General features: G+C 41.9%; 1 protein-coding gene across 1 annotated transcript in view; it reads right to left on the bottom strand.

The window, feature by feature from the left end:
• Window positions 1-26986, bottom strand: part of SYT12 (synaptotagmin 12) — a 140681-nt gene that overhangs the window by 25735 nt on the left and 87960 nt on the right. The window contains exons 4-6 of the mRNA XM_082270719.1: window positions 24278-24643; window positions 9838-10053; window positions 6284-6404 (exon numbers count right to left, since the gene is read on the bottom strand). Coding sequence (XP_082126845.1) covers window positions 6284-6404; window positions 9838-10053; window positions 24278-24643 — 703 coding nt within the window. The remainder of the gene's footprint in view (window positions 1-6283; window positions 6405-9837; window positions 10054-24277; window positions 24644-26986) is intronic.

Genomic DNA, 26986 nt, shown 5'->3' with positions numbered 1-26986 from the left:
CTATACCCAAGCAGTTGCTATGATCACTTATCATTTTAACACTTGTCTATGTCATTTTTAATTGATGGGTTATATTACGTGACAATAAAAAATGTATTTTTATGAAGTAATAGTCTGGATGCCAGGAAAAATCCCAATCCACAGATGAGTTTTAATCTATATTACCCAACACCCATATATGACTGATGTGGTTCAGAGTTCTTTAATAGGGCCACAGAATAAATCTTTTAGATAGCCACACTGTGAAGGTACTATATTTTTTGAAGGTTATCTGAACAGATGGTTTGTTTGAGACCTTTTATACATATATATATATATATATATATAATATATGCCCCCCCCCCCCCACTGATATTTTGGCTTGGTAGCCTCCCTCAGTGGAAGCATACCATCATTTAGCTGCACATCGGTGGTCATAGATTCCATGCGTAGGGTGGGGCCTACGACGGAGACAATTTCTACCCAAATGGTTGGTTCTTTGTTTGAGCCCGAAGGCAAACCCGTAGGAACGCAGCACACTTCAGATGTTCGCCTACACGGTTTTATGATGCCATGCACTATTGGATCGTGTAAGTGCAATCTTTTATTTCATCAATAAAGCGTTATTATGTATACTGCACTAGTAGCGCTAGGTAGCGCTTTTTGACTTTTTTGTTTTTTGAGAGTTGATCGAGTCTTCTGAGTGAATCCAGTGTACATGGTTTGAGGGAAACCTACTTCCCTGTGCCCACTTTATCTACATTATTCATCACCCTTTCTATCGGTGGTGGTGTTTCTTCATATGGATCAATGATCCAAGACTCTGCCATCTATTTTTTCCATGGACATTGTTCTTCCACTTATACTTACTTATATGTATTTTTATGCATATTTTATGAATTTATTGATTTTATATTCATTGTGTTTTTTTTTTTTTTTTTACTTTAACGCTGCACTATATTTTTTGTATACCCAAGCAGTTGCTATGATCCCTCATTTTAACACTTGTCTATGTCATTTTTAATTGATGTGTTATTATAATATGTGACAATAAAAAATTTATTTTTTTAAAATTCATAGCCTTGATGCCAGGAAAAATCCCAATCCACAGATGAGTTTTAATCCATATTACCCAACACCCATATATGACTGATGTGGTTCAGGGTTCTTCAATAAGGCCACAGAATAAATCTTTTAGGTAGCCACACTATGAAGGTACTATATTTGTTTGAAGGTTATCTGAACAGATGGTTTGTTTGAGACCTTTTATACATATAATTGGCATCTATATGGCCCCCCACTGATATTTTGGCTTGGTAGTAATCTGCACAATTAACATTTAGGTAGGATAGAAGATGCAAATGTTCAATAGTTGCACTGGCAGTATTATATGGCTGTGAAAGCATAATTCGAGAAGGTCTGCTGTGCAGGATAGGACTGAACAGTACCAAAGAAGAAGACACTCTCTGAAATCTATTCAACTAGGGTATTCCACAAAGACCATGTTAATCTTTTACCTTAATCTTTTAGCTTTAATAAATATCAATAAATTATCAGACCTCTTGCCTATACTCTATTTAAGGGATTCTATGAAGACTGTTTGAACTTACCTGGCATACTGATTCAATGAAAGACTGGTTAAAGATATTCTATAATTTTTCAAAAGTATATACATTGAAGTTCTCTTTTTCTGTGTTTACCGGATAGTCCTAGACGTTGCCTACATAGGTGTGCGCAGCCTATTGCATTAGGGTGTGCACCCCAAAGTTGAAATACACATGCATGTGTTTGCCTACATGTACATGGCCCCGATACATTACTCTCCCTGCTGGCAAAGTGAAATAGAGCAGAGCAGGTCCGAGGGAGATCTTTCCCATCTCCTCACTGGCAAACAGAGCGATAATGCTATGTGCCCTAGGTGATTAGGGTGTGCCCAGGCACATCCGGCACACCCTGTGCGCACGCCTATGGTTGCCTAGAAATTTTTATTTTTTTTTAAATTCTATAGGATGATTACATTTCTTTCCCCAGATCAGTATTTGCATTGGCTTTTCCCACTGAGGAAAGCAGTACTTGGAGTACCGAAGCTGAAAAGCACTGAACTAGAACCACCATGGTACCACCACAATGTATTCTTGAGAGAGAACTCTCCATGAGAATACCTCCTACAGGCCAAACCTGATCACTACATAAATGATTATACGATAAAGTATTTATGGGGGTCAACTGACAGGGAAGAGACACTGTAGGTAGGAGGAGAAGATGGCTCCGCTGACAATGTACACATTAGAATCTGGTTCCATGGAAACAAGCGTACATTGTCTCACAGTCTATATATGTGGTGCATCCTTGCTCTATGAAGCAAAAACAAATGGAGGATGTATGAGTCATATGCAGCATATTACATAGAGAAAAATGAGAAAATTAACGTTATACACCTTATATATCCTTATACAGTATATCATATTGTTTAAGCTAAATACAAATGAAATTTGTTAATCACTATACATCACCTGCCTCCTTAAAGTGATATTAAAGAGGAGCTCCAGTCTGGGCTAAAAAGAATTTAAAAGTCAACAGCTACAAATATATAAAGAGTGCTGCCCTGCTGTGATATATCAATGTTTGCAATGAAAAATACTATATATATATATATATATATATATATATATATATATATATATATATATATATATATATACAGGGCTCAAAATTTTAAGTCCTGAGCTACTAGCCAGGCCTTAAGTGTTACTCGCCACCAGTTGCCCCACCCAACTCCTACCCTCCCCCTAATTCCGCCCCTAAACACACCGTGATAAATTATCTCATAGAATGATACTGTTAAATGTTTTTGTATTAATGTAGAAGTTATAAAAATAAATATTAATAACAACATTATCAGTGCCCATCAATGCAGCCTACCAGTGCCCATCAGTGCAGCATCATCAATGAAGCTTATCAGTGTGGCCTGATCAGTGCCCATCAATGCTGCCTACCCTGTGCCCATCAATGCAGCCTCCCCTGTGCCCATCAATGCAGCCTCCCCTGTGCCAATCAATGCAGCCTCCCCTGTGCCAATCAATGCAGCCTCCCCTGTGCCCATCAATGCAGCATCACCTGTGCCCTTCAATGCATCATCACCTGTGCCCTCTTTAATGCAGCTTCATCTGTGCCATCAATGCAGCTTTACATGGGCCCCGTAATGCAGCTCCACCTGTGCCCTTCAATGCAGCTTCACCTGTGCCCTTCAATGCAGCTTCACCTGTGCCATCAATGCAGCTTTACCTGTGCCATCAATGCAGCTTCACCTGTGTCATCAATGCAGCTTTACATGGGCCATCAATGCAGCTTCACCTGTGCCATCAATGCAGCTTTACATGGGCCATCAATGTAGCTTCACCTGTGCCATCAATGCAGCTTTACATGGGCCATCAATGCAGCTTCACCTGTGCCATCAATGCAGCTTTACATGGGCCATCAATGCAGCTTCACCTGTGCCATCAATGCAGCTTTACATGGGCCATCAATGCAGCTTTACATGGGCCATCAATGCAGCTTCACCTGTGCAATCAATGCAGCGTTACATGGGCCATCAATGCAGCTTCACCTGTGCAATCAATGCAGCTTTACATGGGCCATCAATGCAGCTTTACCTGGGCCATCAATGCACTGACCAGTGTAGAAAAGAGAGAGGAGAGGAAGAGGATGTCTGGCCGGATAATCACAAAGCGGGATCGTCCCGCTGTAACAGCTTTAATTTGAATGGCCCGGCACTGCTCCGGGTGTCGCTCAGGGGAAGAGAGTGGAAGAGGAAAGCCGATGGACGGGATTACCATAGAGCAGGGATCGTTCCGCTGTAACAGCATTCATTGTAATTGCCGGGCACTCGCCGACACACACAGTCCCGCCTCCTAGCCCGACTCCTTTGATAGACATCACACGTCCCGGTTGGCCAGGTGTTCTGTCTATCAAACGAGTCGGGCTAGGAGGCGGGACTGTGTGTGTGTCGGCGAGTGACCGGCAATTACAATGAATGCTGTTACAGCGGAATGATCCCGGCCCTATGGTAATCCTGTCCATCGGCTTTCCTCTTCCACTCTCTTCCCGGAGCAGCCCCACGCTCGCCCTAAGTAATTTTCCACTCGCAAAATGCGAGTGGAAAATTTGAGGGCTGTATGTATATATATATATATATATATATATATACACACATCAAAAAAGTGAATAGAAATTACCTATTTAAATAAAGTACTAATACTCATAAAGAAAAAACTACAATAACATCCAGTGGTCCTAAATAAACACAATAAATGTTTAGTGCTGAAAAGTCCAGGTCCAGGCTGAATGTACACATGCTGATCAATCGATCAACTTAGGTACAATCAACTTGCTGGATTTTACATGCAATTGTCACTAGCAACTAGTATAGCCACTAGCAATAGTCCCCCCTATTACAATAGCTCCACGGGAGGGATTCCCCTGTCAACCTGTGGTTGCAGGAAATAGATTTGCTCTGTCTTTGGGATGTTCTGAATGGCTTATAACCTAAAGAGCAATTCCAGCCGATTTCATACCCATTGAGCTACTAATGTTAGCCATAAAACAACGCAACCAAGCTAATGTCAGAAAGTTCACTGTTTTACCTTAATCTAAGTTCAATGTACTGCGCTGTACATAGAATCCATATATAACACCTAACAGGTCCCTGGGAATCTATTTTCTCAAGTGTTTACTATGTAAGTCCCTGTTTTCTGAATCACCATTCAGATTCAAACTTACAAGCATATACTGTATGAATATAATCAATGGTTGAAAAAAATTCCCAATCCTGACAATTTTTAGGTTTTCTGTATATGAGAGCAGCAAGGCGTAAAAAGTGCAAGGAGTGCTTGGAAATAATTCTCATGTACAACAAACGGGGGTTCTCAGATCACCAGATTTCTGACAAAGGAAGCAATAGCTAGTTAAAAAATGTAAAAGCTAAATGTCAGGCAAACAGTCTATCCACACAGATGAAATATGCATGCTGTAAGAGAGCTGTTATACTTGTCAAAAGATTTATATTTCTGTCCAGTTCTAAGATTTACACAGCTCTGCTGCACAGCACAATCCTGCCTGGCTGTGCAGGAGACCTGCTGTTAAATAACACGTCTCCTCCGCCAGCTTGTGACTGGACAGTGCAATGAGCATACTAATGATCTCATCTTTCTGTCACTCTTCTATCTTCTCCTATCAGCATGTCCCTTGTTAATCACATGAGCACTGCAGCACAACTTATTGATTGCTTGTGCTGTTTCTTCATCTCTCACTCTGAGTTTTGCTGTACAAGAACTACTACAGGCTAATACACAAACATTCTCAGGTACTTCCTATATTTAAACGAAAAATAATTTTAATGATAATTTAATGAATTAAGAGTGGCAATATTTGATTCTTATATATCCACCTAGAGTTCAGCTTTTAACACTGAGCAGGTAGGCCATACTCCCCGTGTGCATCTAAAGGTTTAAGCTTCGGTCTTTACCAGACTGTACCTTTAAAGATGTATTTTTATGTAAATAAAAAGAATAAAAATTAACTGCATGCGGTCAAAATGATGTTCTTTTTGTAATGCCTCATCTTTTAAACCAATACATTAAATTAAAGTGATTGTAAATGATCACCTTGTAAAACGACCCATTCAGTTTAAAAATAGAAATACAAGGCAGGAAATTTGTGTATAGATATCAAAAAAACATTGTTAATACCTATTTTATAAGTGATCACATACCCTCTGTTCTCAGCTGTACAAGAACTGGGGGGGAGGAACAGCAAAAGCACACTGAGCTTCCCAGTGAATGGCTGTGCAGGGGGTGCTGTCACGACAAGTCTGTTCATTGGAGGAGAGCAGGCTGAGTCCCAGCATAACTAGAGAACGGATCAGGCTGTGCTGTCATGCCTAGTGGGGTCAGTTTTTTTAATAGGAAAGCAGAGAGACGGGCAGGAACACCAGAGATTTCACATAAAGGAAACAATACAAAGAGAACAGGAGAATTTCTCATACAAGTACATGGCACAACAGGCACACATCAGGAATGTGAAATGTTGGGGTAACAAACACTTTATTGTTCTGTAGGTTAATGCACCTCGACTTTATATATATTAAATTGTGCATTAGCCTTTCTACATACAATTACATACACATGTACGTGCCTGTAAAGATAACTGTATCTACTGATCAAAGATTTCTATTTTTACCATATCAGGAAAGTAAACATACATTTGCTAATCAATGTGACTTTTACAAGGATTACTTATCTCTTACCTGCTGTGGTCTTCCCTTCTGTCCACACCAAGTTCTTTCCTTTAACCACCACCACGGTGAGACGCTCAGCTGTTGGGAGGTAACTGAGAGACAACAGAATCTCCCCAACTGCATCTGCAGCCTGAAAAACAAGGGAGTTGTGTTTTCTACCATGGCTCATGTATAGAAGTTTACAGTAATGTTGGTTGGTTAATTTCATGCCTGTCCCAAGACAAGCATTATCCTTATGATACAAATATGACTTGATCTGATTCTGTGCAGAGGCGTAACTAGAGCTTTCAGGGCCCCAGTGCAAGAAACCATGAAGGCCCCCCCCCCCCGAACCCCTGGCCGGGGTCCTTCCCTTCAAGCCTGGGGCTCTTCCCAGTGATCCTGGGGCCCTTTACTCTCGTTGCAGGGCCCTTTATTACGTTCCTGCAGCGGGACCCTTTCACAAGTTCTGCAGTGGGCCCCCTTCCTGCCATCCTGGGTCCTCCCCACGGTGGTGGAATGCCAGGGCCCGGTCGCAAGTGTGACCTTTGCGATCCTGGAAGTTCACCCACTGGTGTCAGTAGTTTTTATTTTTTGTTATTTTAATTGTATTATTTTTTTAGCATTTTATTTTATTTTTTTACAATGTCACTGACTATGACTCTGTCCATTCACAAAAAGAATGAGCAGGTAAATTACATATTTACCGAACCCTTCCTGATTCTCTCACTAGAGTGGAGAGAGCACAGTGGGGGGCGGGGGGACCAGGGGAGCACACAGGGGCCCAGAGACAGCAGAACACAAGTGAACTGGATAGGAGGAGTGGCGGGGGCAGCATACAAAGGACCCAATTTCCTCCATTTTCCTCCTGCAGCTACAGGAGGAAAAAGGAGGATAGTGATTTCTCTACATGCTGCCCCCGCCGCCCCTCCTATCCAGGTGTACAGGGAAGCCGCACAGGCCCCCTGGAGCATGGGGCCCGGTTGCAATTGCAACCCCTGCAACCCCTTTAGTTACGCCCCTGATTCTGTGACCTCTAAAGCCATGTGTAGCACCCTCCTAGGTAGGTGATAGAGTAAGTGAACTATGGTTTCTCTGCCTAACAGAGAGACAGCAAGGCAATTGTATGTGCTGTCTGCTTAACAGAGGCTGTGATTGTTTAGTAGAGTCTGCTCAGTGTGCTCTGGTGCTGCTTATGCTGTCTTAAAGTTTCACACTGATCTAGTAGTAATGGAAAGTGGTTGACAGTGGGTGGCATGAATATTCATACAGCCCGGGCCAATTACAAAGGGGAGGTGCCCCTAGGCATGCTGGGTGTCTGTATTTATGTTTGATGAGCACATGGACTCTGGGTCTTCCTCCAGAGAGAGAGAGGTCTAAGTGGGGAGAGGCCCGCCCCTCCCCAGCACAGGCTGCCATGTGGCCTGAGGTAGATGACCCGAGGGCCTGAAACATTGATGATGAAACCCATAGCTCTCTGAGAGCTGACTGAGGGAGGATGCCCATGGATCCTCTCTGGTATCACTGAGGAAGGCTGCCACTGGTGCTTCAGGAGCCTTGTGAGTACAGACCCCCTGAAGGGATCCTAGAGATTGGTGCTGCTAAATCTCCCTCTGGGTGCTAGAAGCCAGCATGCTGGGTGTAAGCTAAAGGGGACACAAGCTGGTGACTTGAAGAAGCACCAAGGGTCCAACAAATCCCTTCTACTAAAATTAGACTTTGCTCTATTCTGTACAGTCTGCTACACAGTTCTACTGAGAAAGCTGTCCTCGCATTTGAATAGTTTAATGTGGAGTATCATACTAAATCCCTTCTCCTATCCAAGTTCTCCAAATAAAACAAAAAAACACATCCCCTAGACTGGTCATTGGAGACAATGAGCAGAAGAGTGTGAGCACCTGGCTGTGAGAAAATACCCTGTGACTGGCTGCAGATTAAACAGTGGGAGACCTGGCTAAAATTATCAAGTGGCTCCTGCGGGGTTGCGCTTCACACATATGGGCAGGGTAGTTATACAGAAGTCAATCTACAGATGAACGTCTGTACAACCGCCCTGTTACAAACCTTCTGCTCGATCAGTGCCGCCGGCTATAGCTGACAGCGCTGATCAATGTCTCCCCGCTGTCATATTACAAAGGCTTAGCTGGGAGGATCCCCTATCCATGTCAAATGTGGTTTACTAGTTGGAAAAAAAAAACATCTATGGGCTGTCTAGGTTCCTCCCTCATTAATTTCCTATACTAGTAATGGACACAAAGCTAGGTGATGAATTTGATTTTGAGGAATTAGACTGCCCTGCACAGTGACTGGACCAGAATCCATCTGAACTCATATGAAATTAATTGGTATGCCCACTAAGAGCCAAGTTTACTCATACACCATCAGTAGCTGACCTCACAAATTCTCTTTCGGCTTGAATAGGCACAAGTTTCCAAAGACATAATCTACATTTTTGTGGAAAGCACCTACTCTAGAGTGGAGGACAACTCCACATCAATGCCCATGGTTTTAGATTGTTATGTCTAAAAAGCTCATTTAGGTATAATGGTCAGGTTTCCCAAAACTATTGGCTATTTAATAGGCTAGATTTACTAAAACTGGAGAGTGCAAAAACTGGTGCGGTTGTGCGTGGTAGCCAATCAGCTTCTAACTCCAGCTTGTTCAATTAAGCTTTGACAAAAGAAAAAAACATGGAAGCTGATTGGTTCCTATGCAGAGCTGCACCAGATTTTGCACTGCCTAGTTTAAGTCAATCAACCCCAGGGTATCTTCCAATGAGGACAACTGTGAGTGGTGGAACCTCACCTTACAATGGATAGTCATGTCTCTGACACAGAAAGTCAAAGGAGATCCTACTAGTTAGCAGAGATGTATAGTAACTAAGTAGAACTACTTCACTACTGTACTTAAGTACCGAAAGGCGGTATCTGTACTTTCCTAGAGTAGAATGTTTTTCTCCTACTTCCACTTTTACTTCACTACATTTTTTCAATGATTTCAATACTTCTACTCCGATATTTTATTTTTGTGCTGCATAGTTACTCGTTATTATTATAAAAATTACCACTGCCAGAACAGTAGATGGCAGGTTTCATGAAGTTCAAAACATGTGTATTATCAGCGCATACGAAAATAAAAGCTACTGTATGTATAAATAAAAGCTGCATTTGAAATAATAAAAAACAATATGATGTTCAAACTTTTGACTTCTTTCTTTAATAACTACATAACACAGTACTTGTACTTTTACTTTCAGTACTTGAGGAGCAAATTTTTTTAAAAAACTACTTGCAATACTTAAGTACAAAAAATGTTCTTTCTACTCAAGTCACTTTTTGATTGAGCACTTCCACTTCTACTCAAGTCACTTTTTGATCGAGCACTTGTACTTTTACTCAAGTCACTTTTTGATCGAGCACTTGTACTTTTACTCAAGTATGGGTTTTGAGTACTTTATACAACTCTGCTAGTTAGCACACAAACAACAATAAACACATGAAAACTTTTTTTTTTGAGTTCCACTTTAAATGGGAGCAATCAACTTCTTTAATAAATGACCTTTTCAGTATACAGTAAAACAATACCTTATTGACATCTTGTAGGTATATCCAGGTATTGAACGGTCGCATAACCAAATCCAAGTCTGACAATTTCAGCTCTGCAACTCCCGTACTGACATTCCTTTCATCTCCATCTATTCCAAAAATAGCGAACCTCAGGCTGTTTTCTTCCAGCGCCAATGGATCGAGCGGTATGGAAAACCTCTCATCAAATGAAACTGAATATGCATTTCTCTGTATCTGTCAAAACAAAAATGGTGTGCATATGTTATGAAGATGCTTAATGGAAATTGTGCAAAAAAATAATACATTCTCTTGACAGGATTCAAAATATGTAATTTTTGTTCCTAAATAAGTAAAACAAAGCCATGTTTATTAACTGTGTCTTTTCAGATTAAAAGAGTCACATTGGCTTTGCAGAAACCCTTTAGAGTTTGGCCCCTTTCTTTTCTCATGGATTCTGTACATGTATGAAAAGGCTTAGAAAATGGTCAAGTAACATAGCTGTATTTGTATACTGTATATTTATATTATAAGGGGGGATAGACTTGACTGGTACTGGTAGTGGTAAACTATGCAGGAGACAGGGACACCCAGGAACAGTCCAAACAGGTTGGCCTTGCACTTCTATTCAGCAAGGCAGTAAACAAACACAGTGTTAATACAGGAGGGCCTCGTACAGCACGTCCATACATACAGCAAAAAAAAAAAAACATCTGCTCATCTGAGCCACTAACTAAACTCAGGTCAGTCTAACTAACAGCCTACAGTGGGTTCCTCAACATTAGCAGACAGCTCTTGTACCTTTTTTTTAGTGTCCTGTCAGCAGTCAGCCTTTTCATAAAACAGCAGGGAGAAAGCCATGAGCATCAGTCAGCTCACATATAAAAAGGCCTGTGGATGCCAGAGACTCATAGTTGGTAAGATTCTCCAAAAATGTTTGAGGACATTTTTTTTATGTAGGCGGAGTATTATTTTAATTAGGGGTGGGGCATTCATTTGTATGTGTTAAAAAAAGGCAGTATGCGAATCATATCGTGCTAAAAAATAGGTGTAGTCTAAACAATGCAAAATATTGGCTGTGGCTTAAAGGGCTGTGGTTAAATAGAGTCTGAGATGACTTACATAGTGGAACTTGTGGTAATATTTAAGTAAAGAAAAAAGAGAAAGAGGGATGGAGGGAGAGAGAAAGAAAGCTAAAGAGGGACAGAGGGAGAGAGAAAGAAAGCTAAAGAGGGATGGAGGGAGAGAGAAAGAAAGCTAAAGAGGGACGGAGGGAGAGAGAAAGAAAGCTAAAGAGGGATGGAGGGAGAGAGAAAGAAAGCTAAAGAGGGATGGAGGGAGAGAGAAAGAAAGCTAAAGAGGGACAGAGGGAGAGAGAAAGAAAGCTAAAGAGGGACGGAGGGAGAGAGAAAGAAAGAAAGAAAGAAAGAAAGAAAGAAAGAAAGAAAGAAAGAAAGAAAGAAAGAAAGAAAGAAAGAAAGAAAGAAAGAAAGAAAGAAAGAAAGAAAGAAAGAAAGAAAGAAAGAAAGAAAGAAAAAGAGAGATTGAGAGAGAGGGATGGAGAGAAAAGGGGGGGGTGGATAGAAAGGGGGCTGGAGAGAGAGGTGATGGAGGAAGAGAGAGGGATTAAGAGAGAGAGGGATGGAGAGAGAGAGAGAGGGGGTGAAGAGAGAGAGGGTTTGAAAGATAGAGGGGGTGGAGAGATAGAGAGAGGGATAGAGAGAAATGGGGGATGGTAGACAGCGAGATAGAGGGATGAAGAGAGAGAGAGAGAAAGTGGAATGGAGAGAGAGAGAGGGATGAAAAGAGAGACAAGGGGGAGATGGGGAGATAGAGAGAGAAGGGGGAGATTGAGAGAGAGAGAGGGATGGAGAGAGAGAGAGAAAGAGAGAGGGTGATGGAGAGGGATTGAAAGAGAAAGAGGGGGATGGAGAGATAGAGGGATGAAAAGAGTTAGGGATGGAGAGAGAGAGAAAGGGAGAGGGGGGTGGAGATAGAAAGGGGGAGAGGGATGGAGAGAGAGAGAGAGGGAGAGGGAGAGAGAGAGAGAGAGAGACTGAGAGTAGTGGGCCTGAGGTTGCAGGGATCGCTGGAGTCGCTGCTGTAAACATAGTGAGGCTGCTGCTGTGAGTCCAGCACATCTGCCAGACCTACTGAACCCACAAACCAAAGGCCACCACATTGGAACCAGTGCAAGAAGGGGCCTCTTCCAGCACAAGACTTTGCAGTCTTTAGGAGGAGTTGATTAGTGGGCCACCAACCCATCCGGGCGGTATACCATAAGCCAACCTTTATATAGTCAAGTACCACCAGTTGTCATTACAGTCACATATGAGAGTTTCTCCTTCCTCACCTCATGTAGCTTCCTTGCAGAGCAGCTCCATGCCACAACACAGGAAGCCCAGACAGTGCACCCATTGGCTGGGACAGAGTGTAGCCTGCCTCCTGCTACCTCTTCAGCCAATAGGTAGCTGCAATTTGCTCTTACATCCCTCCCAGTATCTATGTGGGCAGGCCAGGATGACACCATTTGCTACTATGCGCACATAGCACCGGGTGACGGCAGAGCGATTTTGGCCTTTTTATGGGGTATTAGACCCTTGGCACAGTCCGCCCCTGCCCGTGACAAAGCCTAGTTTCCGGGATTCTGCCCAGGACAGGCTCAGACTGGGACATGGGTCTGAATTCTGTGAATGTCCTGGGCAAATCAGGACTGTTGGCAACTATATAGACTAATAATAAGATCTGGCTACCAAGTAAGATGTGGAGCTAGAAATGAAGGCTTTATTCTAGAATAGTGTCTCGTATCAGTGGGAGGAACAGGGGCCCATGGGCCAGGTAAAGGCAAGCAAAGGGCCGCATCTGGCCCCTAAGCCGCAGTTTGGAGACCACTGCTTTGTAGGATTGTTTGCCTTTCTCTGGATCAACTGTGGGTGTAGCGTTTTGTACATGGAGGTTTTCTATTTAATTCTTTTTTTCTATTTTTTCTATCAATCTAACTATGTAACTACTGAATCAGCCTGACAAACAGGGAACTAGCATACCTTCAGGGAGCTCAGCCGTAACAGTGCAGAAAGAAGATGTTCTGAACATTGAAAACCCTCTTGATCCCTTACGGTAGCACTTGTTTTACAAACTGTATTACTATATTAGGCTTCCTGTGTAATTCCACTGGTATACCCATAAGCATCAGAAGCAATTTTGCTTATCTCATGATATTTGCAGAGTACGAGGTCAGTTTAATTAAACCTCCCCTGAGAATCAACTGCTTTATGCAATAATGCTACTGTTGCCTGCTTGTCCATTTACTGTATTGATTGGGCTAAGCTTGTAATGAAGCAGTGATCAGTGACTCCTGCTGTGGTAATCCCAGATCAGTACATACAAAGACCAGCAGCATGACATTGTGTATGTAAGTATATAAACAGTGGAATGCGACTTTATCCCAAAAACTGTAAACAGCAAATTCGATATGGACTCTGTCTCTGTGCCATCACAATACAGATTTCAAGGCACACTCCATTCAAACATGAACATTTTGCATTCAGATGACTCAGGGGATATACAGTCTAGTCACTGAATGGCTCTACTATTCAGCCCTGTGCTATCCATTCATTATCTGAACTCAATTATCTGAACCTGAACTTATAGCATTGCATTATCATAAAATCTTGTGGATCAGTAGATGGTTAGGAGAGGAAATATGAGATTTTGCACCGTTGCCATTTTAATCCAAGTAGTTTTCAATAAAATGAAATTTTATTAGAAGACTTTTTATTTCCTCACATATTTTTGCTATCCATGTGTGAAGAGACCTACCACTGAGTTTATCATCAACTCAGGAAACTTAAAGATGCAATGCTCATGCAGAGAACATATGTCATAACTGTATGACACATGGTTCCCATCAAATTATGATGATCAGGGATCCAAATGACTGGTATACATGCTCATCTTACATGCATCGCATCTCTACGACATCCAATTGCTTTCAAATCACTGACAGTCATAGAACACGTTTAACTCTAAGCTACACAGTCTATCAATCTTGCAAACATTTTCACCATTGCCTTGTAATGTCACCGTCGATGATCAGGGGAGGCAAACGTCTCAGGACTGGCAATGGAGGCATCTTCATTTGTCATCGTTAGTGGTACAAATCAATGGAGGAGGTCTGTGTGACTGATCACAGCAATCTGTACAGCTGCAGGTATTCTTTGGGCATCCAAGTTCTACAGTTCACCTTTTAGCTTAACCACTTAAGCCCCGGAAGATTTTATCCCCATTCCGACCAGGGGTTTTTTTGCGATTCGGCACTGCATGACTTTAATGGACAATTGCGCGGTCGTGCGACACTGTACCTAAATGAATTTGACGTCCTTTTTTTTCCCACAAACAGAGCTTTCTTTTGGTGGTATTTGATCACCTGTGCGATTTTTACTTTTTGCGCTATAAACAAAAAAAGCGTCAATTTTGCAAAAATAACAATATTTTTCAAATTTTTTTATATGAAATTCCCCCCCAAAAAAATGTAAAAATCAAAATTTTTTAACATTTTAGGCCAATTTGTTTTATGCTACATATGTTTGGTAAAAAAAATTGCAAAAAGCGTATTTTGATTGGTTTGCGCAAAAGTTATTGCGTCTACTAAGGGAAAGATTTTTGTCATTTTTGGTGTTTTTTTCTTTAACACGTAATGGCGGCGATCTGCGATTTTTTTTGCGGTACTGCGACATTGCGGCGGACAGATCGGACCCTTGACTGACATTTTTGACACTTTTGGGGTTACCAGTGACATTACTACAGTAATCAGTGCTATATATATGCACTGTTACTGCAAAATGACACTGGCAGGGAAGGGGTTAACTTTATTGGGAAAGAAAGGGGTTAAGTGTGTCCCTAGGGGCGTGCTTCTAACTGTGATTGGACATGGCTACTGGTGTAGGAACAGTGATCAACGGTCCTACATAGTAGAACCGTATGATCACTATTCCTACACAGGGGAGAATGACAGGCAGCTTTTTACATTAGCCGCCTGCCTTTCTCCCTTCACGGCGGACGATCGCGAGTGACCAGTGGACATCGGGTCCGCCGGTCACACGCACAGACTTCCCCGCGAACAAACCGGGCGGGCGCGCCTCAGCGGGCACTCGCTCGCCCGCTATTGGCTCACATGCAAGTGACAGGCGAGTGACGTACCCATACGTCACTTTGCCTGGCTGGGGCTGACCGCCGCAGTATATGTACTTGCGGCGGTCAGCAACCGGTTAAAGAGAACTCCACTTTCGTAGGGAGGAAAAAAATAGCAAATAAAGAAAAATAATATAACATATACAACTGCGACATGTCATATTGTAATTTAATGTTATTAAAAAGGACCTTTCCTTTTCAATCTGCAGCTCTGTAACTTTTTGTAAAATACAATGCAATATGACTACCTGGAGGCGTTCTTTACACAGTACGTAAGAATGTATACAGAAACCCCCCCCCCCCCCCCGAAACATCATTTCCTCCTTGTGTGATTGGCTCATTGATTTTCCCAGAAGTCTGCACTCAAATACAAGTCAGATTTCAGGCATCCCCTGGAACAAAAATGTCACTTTTGGTGAGATACTCCCTGTCTAAAGGGATGCAGCTTTCTTCATTAGAGCCCTGCAGGTGCACAGCTGATTGATAATTATAAAATCACTCCCATTAGACTCACTTTCCCAAATGGATACAGACAAAACACACAGGGATTTCTTCAGAACAACAAAAGGTAGGAATCTTCAACAAAGTTTGTTATAATCCTTGTGATGTACATAGATCACCCAGAGGGGAATATTTTTTTATCCACTAAAGTGGAGTTACTCTTTAACTTTAACTCTCATATGACCTGACTTGCAATCATAATGGGCCAAAACCATGTAATGTGAGGGCCTACATAAATTTCACATTCACTAGACAGACCATTGCACTAGCGATCGATATAGCTAAAGTAGACTGTACTATCCATATCGACTGTTTATGCCCACATTTGCACTTGAACACAAGAATTTGAAGGTGATTTTGAAGCTTTTTTTGCACATTCTTTTTCTGCACAAGCATCTTTCATGTGTTTTCAAGCTTCAGGAGGCATTTTTAGTTTGGCCAATAGAAAGCTATGTGACATCATATGTTGTCTTCATCCATGTATCTGCTTCCTAGTTTTAATGTTGGGTTTGGGTGTCTTTTGCTATCTTTGTCTTTCAGCCATGTCCACATTGCCAGTTTCTTTCCAGGCCCTCTGTCACTTACTACAGTTTTTGTAATGGACACCACGAAGGTCGTAGAGGTTCTTGTGGGCCACCAGCAGATGGATGAAAGTCTCCACATCCAGCACTCCTAAATCCTTCATTTTTATCACAGGCCAAGGTTGACAGGTGGAGGGGACTGGTTGTTAGGCACAAAACGATGCAAAAAACGCTCTAAAATGCTCTTGTGATGTGTGTTTTTAGATGCTAAAATTGAGGTCTATGAGACAAAAAAAACAAATGATTCTGCTTGAAAAAAAATACAAAAAACTTTATGTAGCTTTTATGGACCAACAAGAAGCAGCATGAATAGGGAAATATGATGGGTATATTCATGTTAAGCACTTTTGTGCTTAAAGTGGTTGTAAACGCTTACATATACTTAGTGAAGGCACTATCCTCAGGTGATCAACAGAGATGAAACAAATCCTCCAACATAAGATGTATCTGTTTATCTGCAGACGTTCTCTTCTCTACATCCATTCAAAGTGCAGAATTTACACAGAATCTGTCAGCTCTGAAAAGTAGAGGGCAGAGAGCTGAAGTTACACTCTGCAGAGCTCAGTGAGGAAAGCTCTGACAGCTGATTGGAGGGATAAGCCCCCCCCCCCCCACTTCACACAGCACAAAGGAACAGAGCTGAGGCTGTCAATCAGCTGGAGGTCCCACCCCTTCTCCATTTTTCTTTTGGTGTCAGGAGAACTTGTCAGGAGTGATTCTTACAGAGGAAGGAAGCAGCAGACAGAAATGACACTTAGTGCTCTGGATTGAGACAAGTACACATTATAGAGTAGGGTTTCTCAACGAGGGGTCCGTGGAACCCCAGGGTTCCTCCTGAGGTTGCGGGGGGTTCCTTGAGAAATGGGCAATTTCTGCCTCTCAGACAAGTTTCCAATGACACCATTGTTCCTTTTAGCTATCTGTAAGGGGGTCATTCTTCCCAATGATGACAAGAGTAAGGAGCATTCTTCCCCAGACTGTCACTAATGTGTCATGAGTTGTAGATTTTTAATTTTTAGCAGGGGTTCCCCGAGACCAGAAATTTATTTCAAGGGTTCCTCTGTGTTGAAAAGGTTGAGAAAGGCTGCTATAGAGGGATATGCTTTGTTCATATTTCATGTTTGAGGTGTACAACCCTCTTTAAGGAAACGCATGACACATCGATCGGGTGTGAATGAATGATAAAGTAGATCTAACCCCTAACTGAATGATATGTAGTTCCCTAAAGCACTGTTATCATTGGCATCTTTTTTGTCAGAAAGTTCTGATTAGAATCGAAAGCTATTCTTTTTATTAACCACTTCTGGAACGGAAGGTTTTCCCACTTAATGACCAGGCCATTTTTTGCGATTCGGCACTGTGTTATCTTAATTGAAAAATTGCGTGGTCGTGCGGTGCTGTACCCAAAGAAAATTGATGTCATTTTTTTCCCACAAAAAGAGCTTTATTTTGGTCATATTTGATCACCTGTGCAATTTTTATTTTTTGCGCTATAAACAAAAAAAGATTCTGAAAAAAAATATATATATTTTTCACTTTCTGCTATATAACATAAAACGTTTTCATCATTTTAGGCCAATTTGCATTCTGCTACATATTTTTGGTAAAAAAAATCCCAATAAGTGTATATTGCTTGGTTTGCACAAAAGTTATTGCGTCTACAAAAGATTTATGTCATTTTTATTCATTACATTTTTTTTTACTAGTAATGGCGGCGATCAGGACTGCGGCATTGCGGCGGACAGATCGGACACCTAACTGACATTTTTTACACTTTTGGGGGGGACCAGTGACATTACTACAGTAATCAGTGCTAAAAATATACACTGTTACTGTACTAATGACACTGGCAGGGGATGGGGTTAACACCAAGGGGATCAAAGGGTTAAATGTGAGCCTAGGGGATGCTTTCTAACTGTGTGGAGGATGTACTTATGGAATGAACACAGAGACCTATGTTCCTAAAAAAGGAGGAACACAGGATCCCTATGTTCATTACTGACAGAACAGCGGTCTGCTGTGTTTACAACGGCAGAACGCAGTTTTGTCTCCACGGGGAGCGATCGCGGGTGCCCGGCAACAATCACGGCCACCGGACCCGCAGATCAGCTTCCCATGTGGTGAATGGGTGTGCCCCCACGAAGCGATGTACGATTATTTAGTTTCGCGGGACAGAGCCGACCTGCCGCAGTATACAGCTGCAAGAAAAAGTATGTGAACCCTTTGGAATAATATGGATTTCTGCACAAACTGGTCATGAAATGTGATCTGATAAGTCACATCAATAGACAATCACAGTCTGCTTAAACTAATAACACACAAAGAATGAAATGTTGCCATGTTTTTATTGAACACACCATGTAAACATTCACAGTTCAGGTGGAAAAAGTATGTGAACCCCTAGACTAATGACATCTCCAGGAGCTAATTGGAGTGATGTCAGCCAACTGGAGTCCAATCAATGAGATGAGATTGGAGGTGTTGGTTACAGCTGCCCTGCCCTATAAAAAACACACCCCAGTTCTGAGTTTGCTTTTCACAAGAAGCATTGTCTGATGTGAATGATGCCTCACACAAAAGAGCTCTCAGAAGACCTACGATTAAGAATTGTTGACTTGCATAAAGCTGAAAAGGGTTATAAAAGTATCTACAAAAGCCGTGCTGTTCATCAGTCCACAGTAAGACAAATTGTCTATAAATGGAGAAATTTCAGCACTGCTGCTACTCTCCTTAGAAGCGGCCGTCCTGTAAAGATGACAGCTGAAGACCTACAAAAGCCACTGGCAAATGCTAACATCCCTGTTAGCGAATCTACAATACGTAAAACGCTAAACAAGAATGGATTTCATGGGAGGATACCACAGAGGAAGCCACTGCTGTCCAAACAAAACATTGCTGCACGTTTACACTTTGTACAAGAGCACCTGGATGTTCCACAGCAGTACTGGCAAAATATTCTGTGGACAGATGAAACCAAAGTTGAGTTGTTTGGAAGAATCACACAACACTATGTGTGGCGAAAAAGAGGGACAGCACACCAACATCAAAACCTCATCCCAACTGTGAAGTATGGTGGTGGGGGCATCATGGTTTGGGGCTGCAAGTTTATTAAGACATTTTGCAGGAGAACTTAAGGCCATCTGTCTACCAGCTGAAGCTCAACAGAAGATGGGTGTTTCAACAGGACAATGACCCAAAGCATAGAAGTAAATCAACAATAGAATGGCTTAAACAGAAGAAAATACGCCTTCTGAAGTGGCCCAGTCAGAGTCCTGACCTCAACCCGATTGAGATGCTGTGGCATGACCTCAAGAAAGTGATTCACACCAGACATCCCAAGAATATTGCTGAACTGAAACAGTTCTGTAAAGAGGAATGGTCAAGAATTACTCCTGACCGTTGTGCATGTCTGATCTGCAACTACAGGAAACGTTTGGTTGAAGTTATTGCTGCCAAAGGAGGTTCAACCAGTTATTAAATCCAAGGGTTCACATACTTTTTCCACCTGCACTGTGAATGTTTACATGGTGTGTTCAATAAAAACATGGCAAAATTTCATTCTTTGTGTATTTAGTTTAAGCAGACTGTGATTGTCTATTGTTGTGACTTAGATGATTATCAGATCACATTTTATGGCCAATTTGTGCAGAAATCCATATCATTCCAAAGGGTTCACATACTTTTTCTTGCAGATGTATGTACTGCTGGCGGTCAGCAAGTGGTTAAACTATAACTAATGGCAAACCATTCTTTTTTTGTTTTGGGAAGAGTGGAGAGGGATTAGAACACCTGTCAGTTTTTATTGCTATCTGTGCCCCCGTTGGGAAGCTTCTCCCTCTCTATTTGCCTTGTTTCCTGTTATCACTAAGAGTTAAAGTGAAAGAAAATCCTGAATTTTGGGTTTTCCACCAGAACAGAAATCTTCCAATGGGGAAATTAGTTCTGGTGACCCCATTGATAACCAGGGATTTCCTCACCTTAGAGGAATTTCTTTTCACTTATTTTGGCTATAGGACAGGAAGTAAATCTCCCCAATGGGACACAGATGGAAAAAAACTGATAGCCCTCCCTTACTCTACCCAAAATGCAAAAAAAGATTTTGCTTTTAGTTCTCCTTTAGGCTACAAATGTAAAAAAGATTAAAAAGACTTTCCGAAATGACAATAACATGTTTAACAGTATCTGAGAATTTAGTGATTGGGTTTAGATCTAAATTGGATTTTTGCGCGTAGCATGACGTTAAGAGGTCAAAAAAAGTCATCTGTTTTCTTTTTTCTACACCGTGCAGCTTTGGTTTGTAGTTCTTTGTGCTGACGTACTTCTTATAATGAAAGCGCTATATTTTTAAGAAGGATAAAAAACCTGCAGCACAAAGAAGGAGCTGAACTACATTTTCTGCTGTCATTTTTTAATGAGTATCTCCCGTATTAGACTTGTAGCACATACACCCACGCAGCACACAGGGAGGCTGGAAGCCTGGCAAGCAGTATCCCCCAAGGATGGTCTGCTTGTCTGAACGATTCAGTAGCTTTTAACTTTTCCTCTGCTGCAGTGTCTCCCAACCTGAAGGGAGGTGCCATTAAAAGGGGAGATGTAACGAGTACAAATATCAACGCTGAGGGGTTATGTAATAGAACTAAAACCAGTAAACTGTGTGGATGTCCCGAAGATTCAATCATCACAGAAGATTTGGCCAATTTATCTTTACTGTTCAGTGCATTTGTATGAATGCCATGTTTTTCAGCTTATTCAATACCTTCCAGGCCTGAGCTGATAAAAGCAAACAATGCTCCAGGTTTTAAGGGTTGCTTGCGAGCATCAAGCTATTTCTGAGGTGTAGAGGGTCATAATGGGCATATTCAGCAATCTGAGGGGTTTGTTATCTCATGGAGAGAGGTTTCAACTGCTAATACTGAACTGCTGTCAATGTCAGTTGAGGTTTAAAGCCTCGTACACACGAGTCTAAATTCGGCCGGGAAATTTCATCCGACGACCGATCTGCTAGTATGGTGCTTCCGACAACCGACTCCGACTTTTCGGCTGAAAAAATCCTGGTGTGCAGGCTATATAATTTTTGTCGACCGTCAAAACACGTCCGATTTTCGTCTCATTAGTACAGATTTCGATGGGGAAAAATCTTATGAGCAAGACTAGACATACTCAGAGATGAAAGAACACAAAGAAAGCAATCCAACACATGACATCACTTCTGAAGTAGAATTCTGTCGTGCAGGAAAATTCAGTGTGCAGTCTAGAGCACATTCCAACCAACAGACAACACTCTGGACAAAAGATGGACGACCGGTCGACGGAAATTCGTTGCGTGTGTACGAGGCTTAAGGCAGGCGGTCAATCAAGGACATCTGCCTGACCTTTTTTCTCAAGGAGATATCTGGCTTTTTGTAGCCAGCTTGCAATAAGGAAACTGCAGGACCCCATAGGAATCATTTGAATTAATTATACATTATATGGCCTTTTTCCACTAAATGGAAATCTAATTGGTTCCTGTACTTTGTATATTGTGTTGATGTGTTTTTGTATGGCTGCAGTAAGGACATTAGATGGTAAGCTCTTTGTGTGCATTGACTGATTCACATATTCTTCAAGTGAATACCTTTTATCTATAAGATAATACGCCTGCCAGAAGATTTAAAGAGGTTATTCACACTTCAGGCAGGCAGCAACACTCATACACTGAGTACATACACTCTTTTTCTTGTTTTTTGATGGGTTTGCACTAGGACTTCATGGCTGAAGAAAGGGCTAGCCCTCCTCTGCTGTCGACCTTCATAAAGAGCACCTTCGTGTCCTCGGGATGTCAGTTTATAACTGCATGTAAAGTAAAAGGTAAAACTAGCTTTGAAGTGCTGGCCTTTTCTTTAATACATTCTGAAGGCACAACCACTGTCCATGCACCCCTGAAGTTTCCTGGTTGCTGAAGTAGGTTATCAGCTTGGACATACATAATATTTGTATTACAACTTCTTCTTCTAAAGTGGCACCATAGAAATGTGCTTAAATTTCAATATTCTTCTTATTTATATGAATATTTGATATCAGTAAATGCATAGCTCCCAACTGTCCCTGATTTCAAGGGACTGTCCCTGATTTGGAACAAAGTCTCTCTGTCCCTCTTTCCTCCTCATTTGTCCCTCATATTGGTCTCATCTATATATTTGTATATAAACTACACTTTTTATCTTTTAAAAAGTGTTTCCCAGTGCTAAACCTTTCATCCAATTTCTAAATTGCTGGCTCTGCAGATTTCAAAAGCCGGTATAAAGGAATAGTAACAATAGTGATTAACAATAGTGATTTTTTAAAAAAAAGCACTTGTGGGTTCAACTAATCATTTTTTTTGTATAATTCTCCTTTAAGGGGGCGTGGCAGGGGGTGTGTCTTATGCCTACATACTTTTGCTACTAGGTGTCCCTTGTTCCCATCTAAAAAAGTTGGGAGGTATGGTTAAAGCAGTAGATACAAATTCTGGGTAGGCGGTTTTCAGCCAATAGGACTTAGTGCTGGTAGGTGTTGTTGCAGGACTGTGAGGATTAAAAAAAAAGGTTTAGGTTTGGGCTAGTGTAGCACCCTCCTAGGTAGGTTCTAGAAAGAGAGTATAGTTTTGGATCTTTTCTGCTTACCAGAAAGATTGTCAGGTAAATCTATATTGGTCTCTGCCTACCAGACAGCAGGGTCTGCTAATGAGGTCTGCTCATGGTGCTCAGGTGCAGTTCAGTTTGTCTGAAGTGTTTCACACTGGTTCAATATGGAGGCATATTGGACAGTGGGAGGAAACCTGACAAATGAGTGCACAGGCATTTACTACAGACCTTATGATTGGCAGAGGAAAGTGCCTCGCTGCATTCTGGGATACTGTATAAATGCCAAGGGCACATGTTCTCTGGGTCTTTCAGCTGGAGAACAGAGTCCCAAAGGGAGGGGGGCAGCTGCCCCTTCTCTGTAGAAGTCGCCATGCGGCCTCAGGTTGTCGACCCGATGGCCTACGAGTTAGAGAGGAACTGAACCCGGAGGTCCTGCAGAGCTGACTGGAAGGGAGATACTGGAAAGGATCTGATTTAACATACAATGAGTACAGATCTGTGTCAAGGGGCCTGTCCTGAGGGGGGCCATCCCTTCAGCTTCAGCGGACAGGTGTCAGTAAAGGGGATGCTAGAGAGTATCCTGAAGATAATGTCGTTCATCAAGTCTGCTGCTGGAGTGAGAGCAAGAAGACTTAACCCTTCCCATACAAATGGCAGTATGGTTAAAACAGAGTAACTGCTTACACAATTAATCTTGTGAGGACAAGTGAGAGTTGTTCTTATCAACTGTAAATAGTTCAAGTTGGAGTATCCCACTATTCTCTTCTCCCATCCAAGTTCCACAATAAATACCAAAAACCAAAACCCCTGGACTGTTTATTGAGTAACGAGCAACTGGGAGTAAGGATGGATGTGGGAAGTCCTCACACAGCAAGCCCTATGGGCACAGTGCTACACTAGGTATAAGGGTTAGGAAGTTAAGTTAAAGGTTGGGTTAGAGTTGAAGGGGAAAATGATAGGTTAAGGGTTAGAGTGCAGGTTGAGGAGTAAGTGTTAGGGGTTATGTGTGAGAATTAGAATATTTAGAGTCATATTTCAGGCTAGGTCTATAGCTATGTGTGTGGCAGCGCTTCCCACACCTACAACTATCCGCAGTGAAAATGCATTGCTCTGAGAAAACTTTCAGGGGGTCATGCATCTCAGCCCGCAGCGCATTTGCAGGGGCCACAGGGAAATTGGATGGCCAAAAAGACCATGCGATTTCCCTGCGGCCGTGTTTCTAAAAACGTACATGCACCTGTTTTTTGTGGAAACACAGGTATGTCAGCCCATTCATTTGAATAGGTTGCCATGCCCATGCAAACGCGGGCTGCGAATACGCTAAGGTGTGAATCTAGCATAAGGATTGGGTTAAGGGTTCTGGTTAGGTGTTAGAATGCAGGTTATGATTGAAGGCTTTATTCGAAAGGGTAGGGATAGGTGTTAGAGTCTGTTATAGAGAACTGTGAAGTGGTAAAGTTAACTTAACTTTTAGGGATAAGTCAGGGAAATCAATAGCCACTGTATAATGTTGGCACTAAAAGTAAACCAAAGTACAAAGATCAACTGTAAAAACAAATGTAAGGTACAAATTCCGTGCATACATACCCTTGAAATTCCAACAATTTGTTCATCGGGTAGCAGGCAAATATGAACAAAACAAGACTCAAAGTTTCCATCCTCTTTCCTCTCCATAAGATCTTTTCCTTGAATTAGCATGACATGCAGTGTGTTGGAGTTCACATCATAATCCATTGTCACTTCTATCTGTCCCACTGTAAAGTCCTGGCCAAAGTTATTTCCAATAGAAGAGATGGAGCTGAGAGAATCTGTGGAGATGGATTTCCTTAACATCCCATATGGTGTCATCTCCATATCCTTGTTGATCAGTTCCATGGGACCAAACTCATTTGTGCTCTCGTAGGTGTCATTGAGATTTGCCACATTGTTTGAAGAAATTTTATGAACAGTCCTCTGGGAAGAGAAAGAAAAACCCATTTTGTGATTAGTAAAGATTAGGATTCGAAAATGGGACCAAAGCAACAGCAAACTAACTCTCAAGAAGAAACTTTTTGACTAGGGCCACATTGTGTCATAGCATACAAAAAGTGGGACCAGGTAAGCCGGAGCCCACATAACTAATTGGACTTTATAGGCTCAGCAAAGGAGACAACAATGTAGTATACAAACTTCATAAAAAAACAAAGGTATATAAGCCTAAAACTGATCCACCAACATTCATTAACATAGACTCTACTGAGGTACCGGAAGAACATAAGTACATATCATATAACTGTGTGCCTCCGGTAGCCCGAGATGCGAGGTCGGTCAACGTTTTGCCGGTAAGACGGCTTCTTCAGGACCCAATAATGGCAAGATAGAGCACCACTAAGAATATTATACAACAAAAGAAGAAGATAATACGTGTTCATATAGTACATCATATAAATACCAGTAAAGATCATAATTCAAATTCCAATTTAGGTTATTAAGACATGCGTACAATTTTTGCAGTGGATTGTGTGAGTTGGACAGAATACAGTTTGGGAGCGAGCACAGGGGCAACAGGTCCTAGGACACAGACGGTGAGGACACGTCAATGGAGGAATGTCAATAAATCCTGTAAATCAACATGCCCCTAAATTGTATGGTAAAATTCTAGTATATATACTAGCCAGAGAGACATATAGAAAAATATGTATATACTATCCAGGCAACTTACTAAAAAATTCAGGTTAGAAGGTAAAAATTGTCAAACGTCAGCAGTAGCAGTATCACTGGGTCAAATGCAAAATGAAATAGCAAGAAATGGCACACCAATTCACGACAATACACTAAGATATAGGCCAGCCAGATGTATCAATGGCCAAAAATATATGTATAGCCAGTAAAATGCATTAAAAGTCTAAAAAGGACTAATTAGCAATGCTGCACATACATAATAGATATCTGTAGCTAAAGCCAATTACCTATATAGATAATTACTTAAGATATAGACCATTCAACAAGAGCACAATGGTAATATCCACATAAATGTGTCCATCAGACCTGAATAAAAAATCATCAGAGGGAGCATGAAAGAATGCAGCTAAGCCAGGAGCGTAAGCTCCAATCGTCAAGTAGTCCCATAAGGGCACAGAAGCCACAGTGAATGGCGCTTACTAGTGTTGAGCGAACACGGACTGTATTATTCGTGTTCGTACCGAATAATTGGATTTTTTGTACCCGAACACGGACACGGACACTTTACTGTATGTTCGGGTAAAAATCCGTGTTCGGTCGTTTTATTTCCGGGTTTTGCATGCTTTGGCGCTCTTTTCATGGCGGGCTTTCAACAGCCAATCAACAATCGTTTAACTGGTGTGCCTTAAGCCATCCCAGCCATGCCTGCAAATGTCTCAGTAGCTGTGATTGGCCGTCTGAAGCATGTGACCAAGTCTTTATAAGTTCGAGGCAGCCGCAGCGGCGTCATTATGCTGCTTAGATTCAGGGACAGAGCACACATCAACGTGCTGGCTGCTGATTAGGGAAAGATAGGCAGGAAAAAACCATTTGTGTCCGGATAGAATTGAGGGACAGGTCGGAGTGTTTAGGCAGGGCGAGTTGTAGGCATTTTAGGGATAGAGTCTGCTGAATTATATAGGGTCAGTGTCTTCTACAAACTACAATCGATATTGCTGTGTGGGGGGTGGGGTCTGCACTCAATCCTGATCTACGATCTCTTCTCAATCCTGTTAGGGACAGAGTCTGCTGAATTTTAGGGAAACTGTGTTCTACAAACTACAATCGATATTGCTGTGTGGTGTGGGATTGGAGATAGGCAGGTGTCAGTGATCCACATCCATTTTTCTGTGTGTGAGCTGCAGTGAACACAATCTTTTTGGGCTGCAGTGAACACAATCTTTTTGGGCTGCAGTGAACACAATCTTTTTGGGCTGCAGTGAACACAATCTTTTTGGGCTGCAGTGAACACAATCTTTTTGGGGTGCAGTGAACAAAATCTTTTTGGGGTGCAGTGAACACAATCCTTTTTGGTGTGCAGTGAACACAATCTTTGTGGGGTGCAGTGAACAAAATCCTTTGTGGGGTGCAGTGAACACAATCTTTTTGGGGTGCAGTGAACAAAATCCTTTTTGGGGTGCAGTGAACAACATCCTTTTTGGGGTGCAGTGAACACAATCTTTTTGGGGTGCAGTGAACAAAATCCTTTGTGGGGTGCAGTGAACACAATCTTTTTGGGGTGCAGTGAACACAATCTTTTTGGGGTGGAGTGAACATCCTTTTTGGGGTGCAGTGAACAAAATCCTTTTTGGGGTG

This window comes from Pelophylax lessonae (genome assembly GCF_965119305.1).
Source record: "Pelophylax lessonae genome assembly, chromosome: 10".
Taxonomy (NCBI): domain Eukaryota; kingdom Metazoa; phylum Chordata; class Amphibia; order Anura; family Ranidae; genus Pelophylax; species Pelophylax lessonae.
The sequence above is the reverse complement of the archived record's forward strand: the minus strand, read 5'-3'. Positions and strand labels throughout refer to the sequence as shown.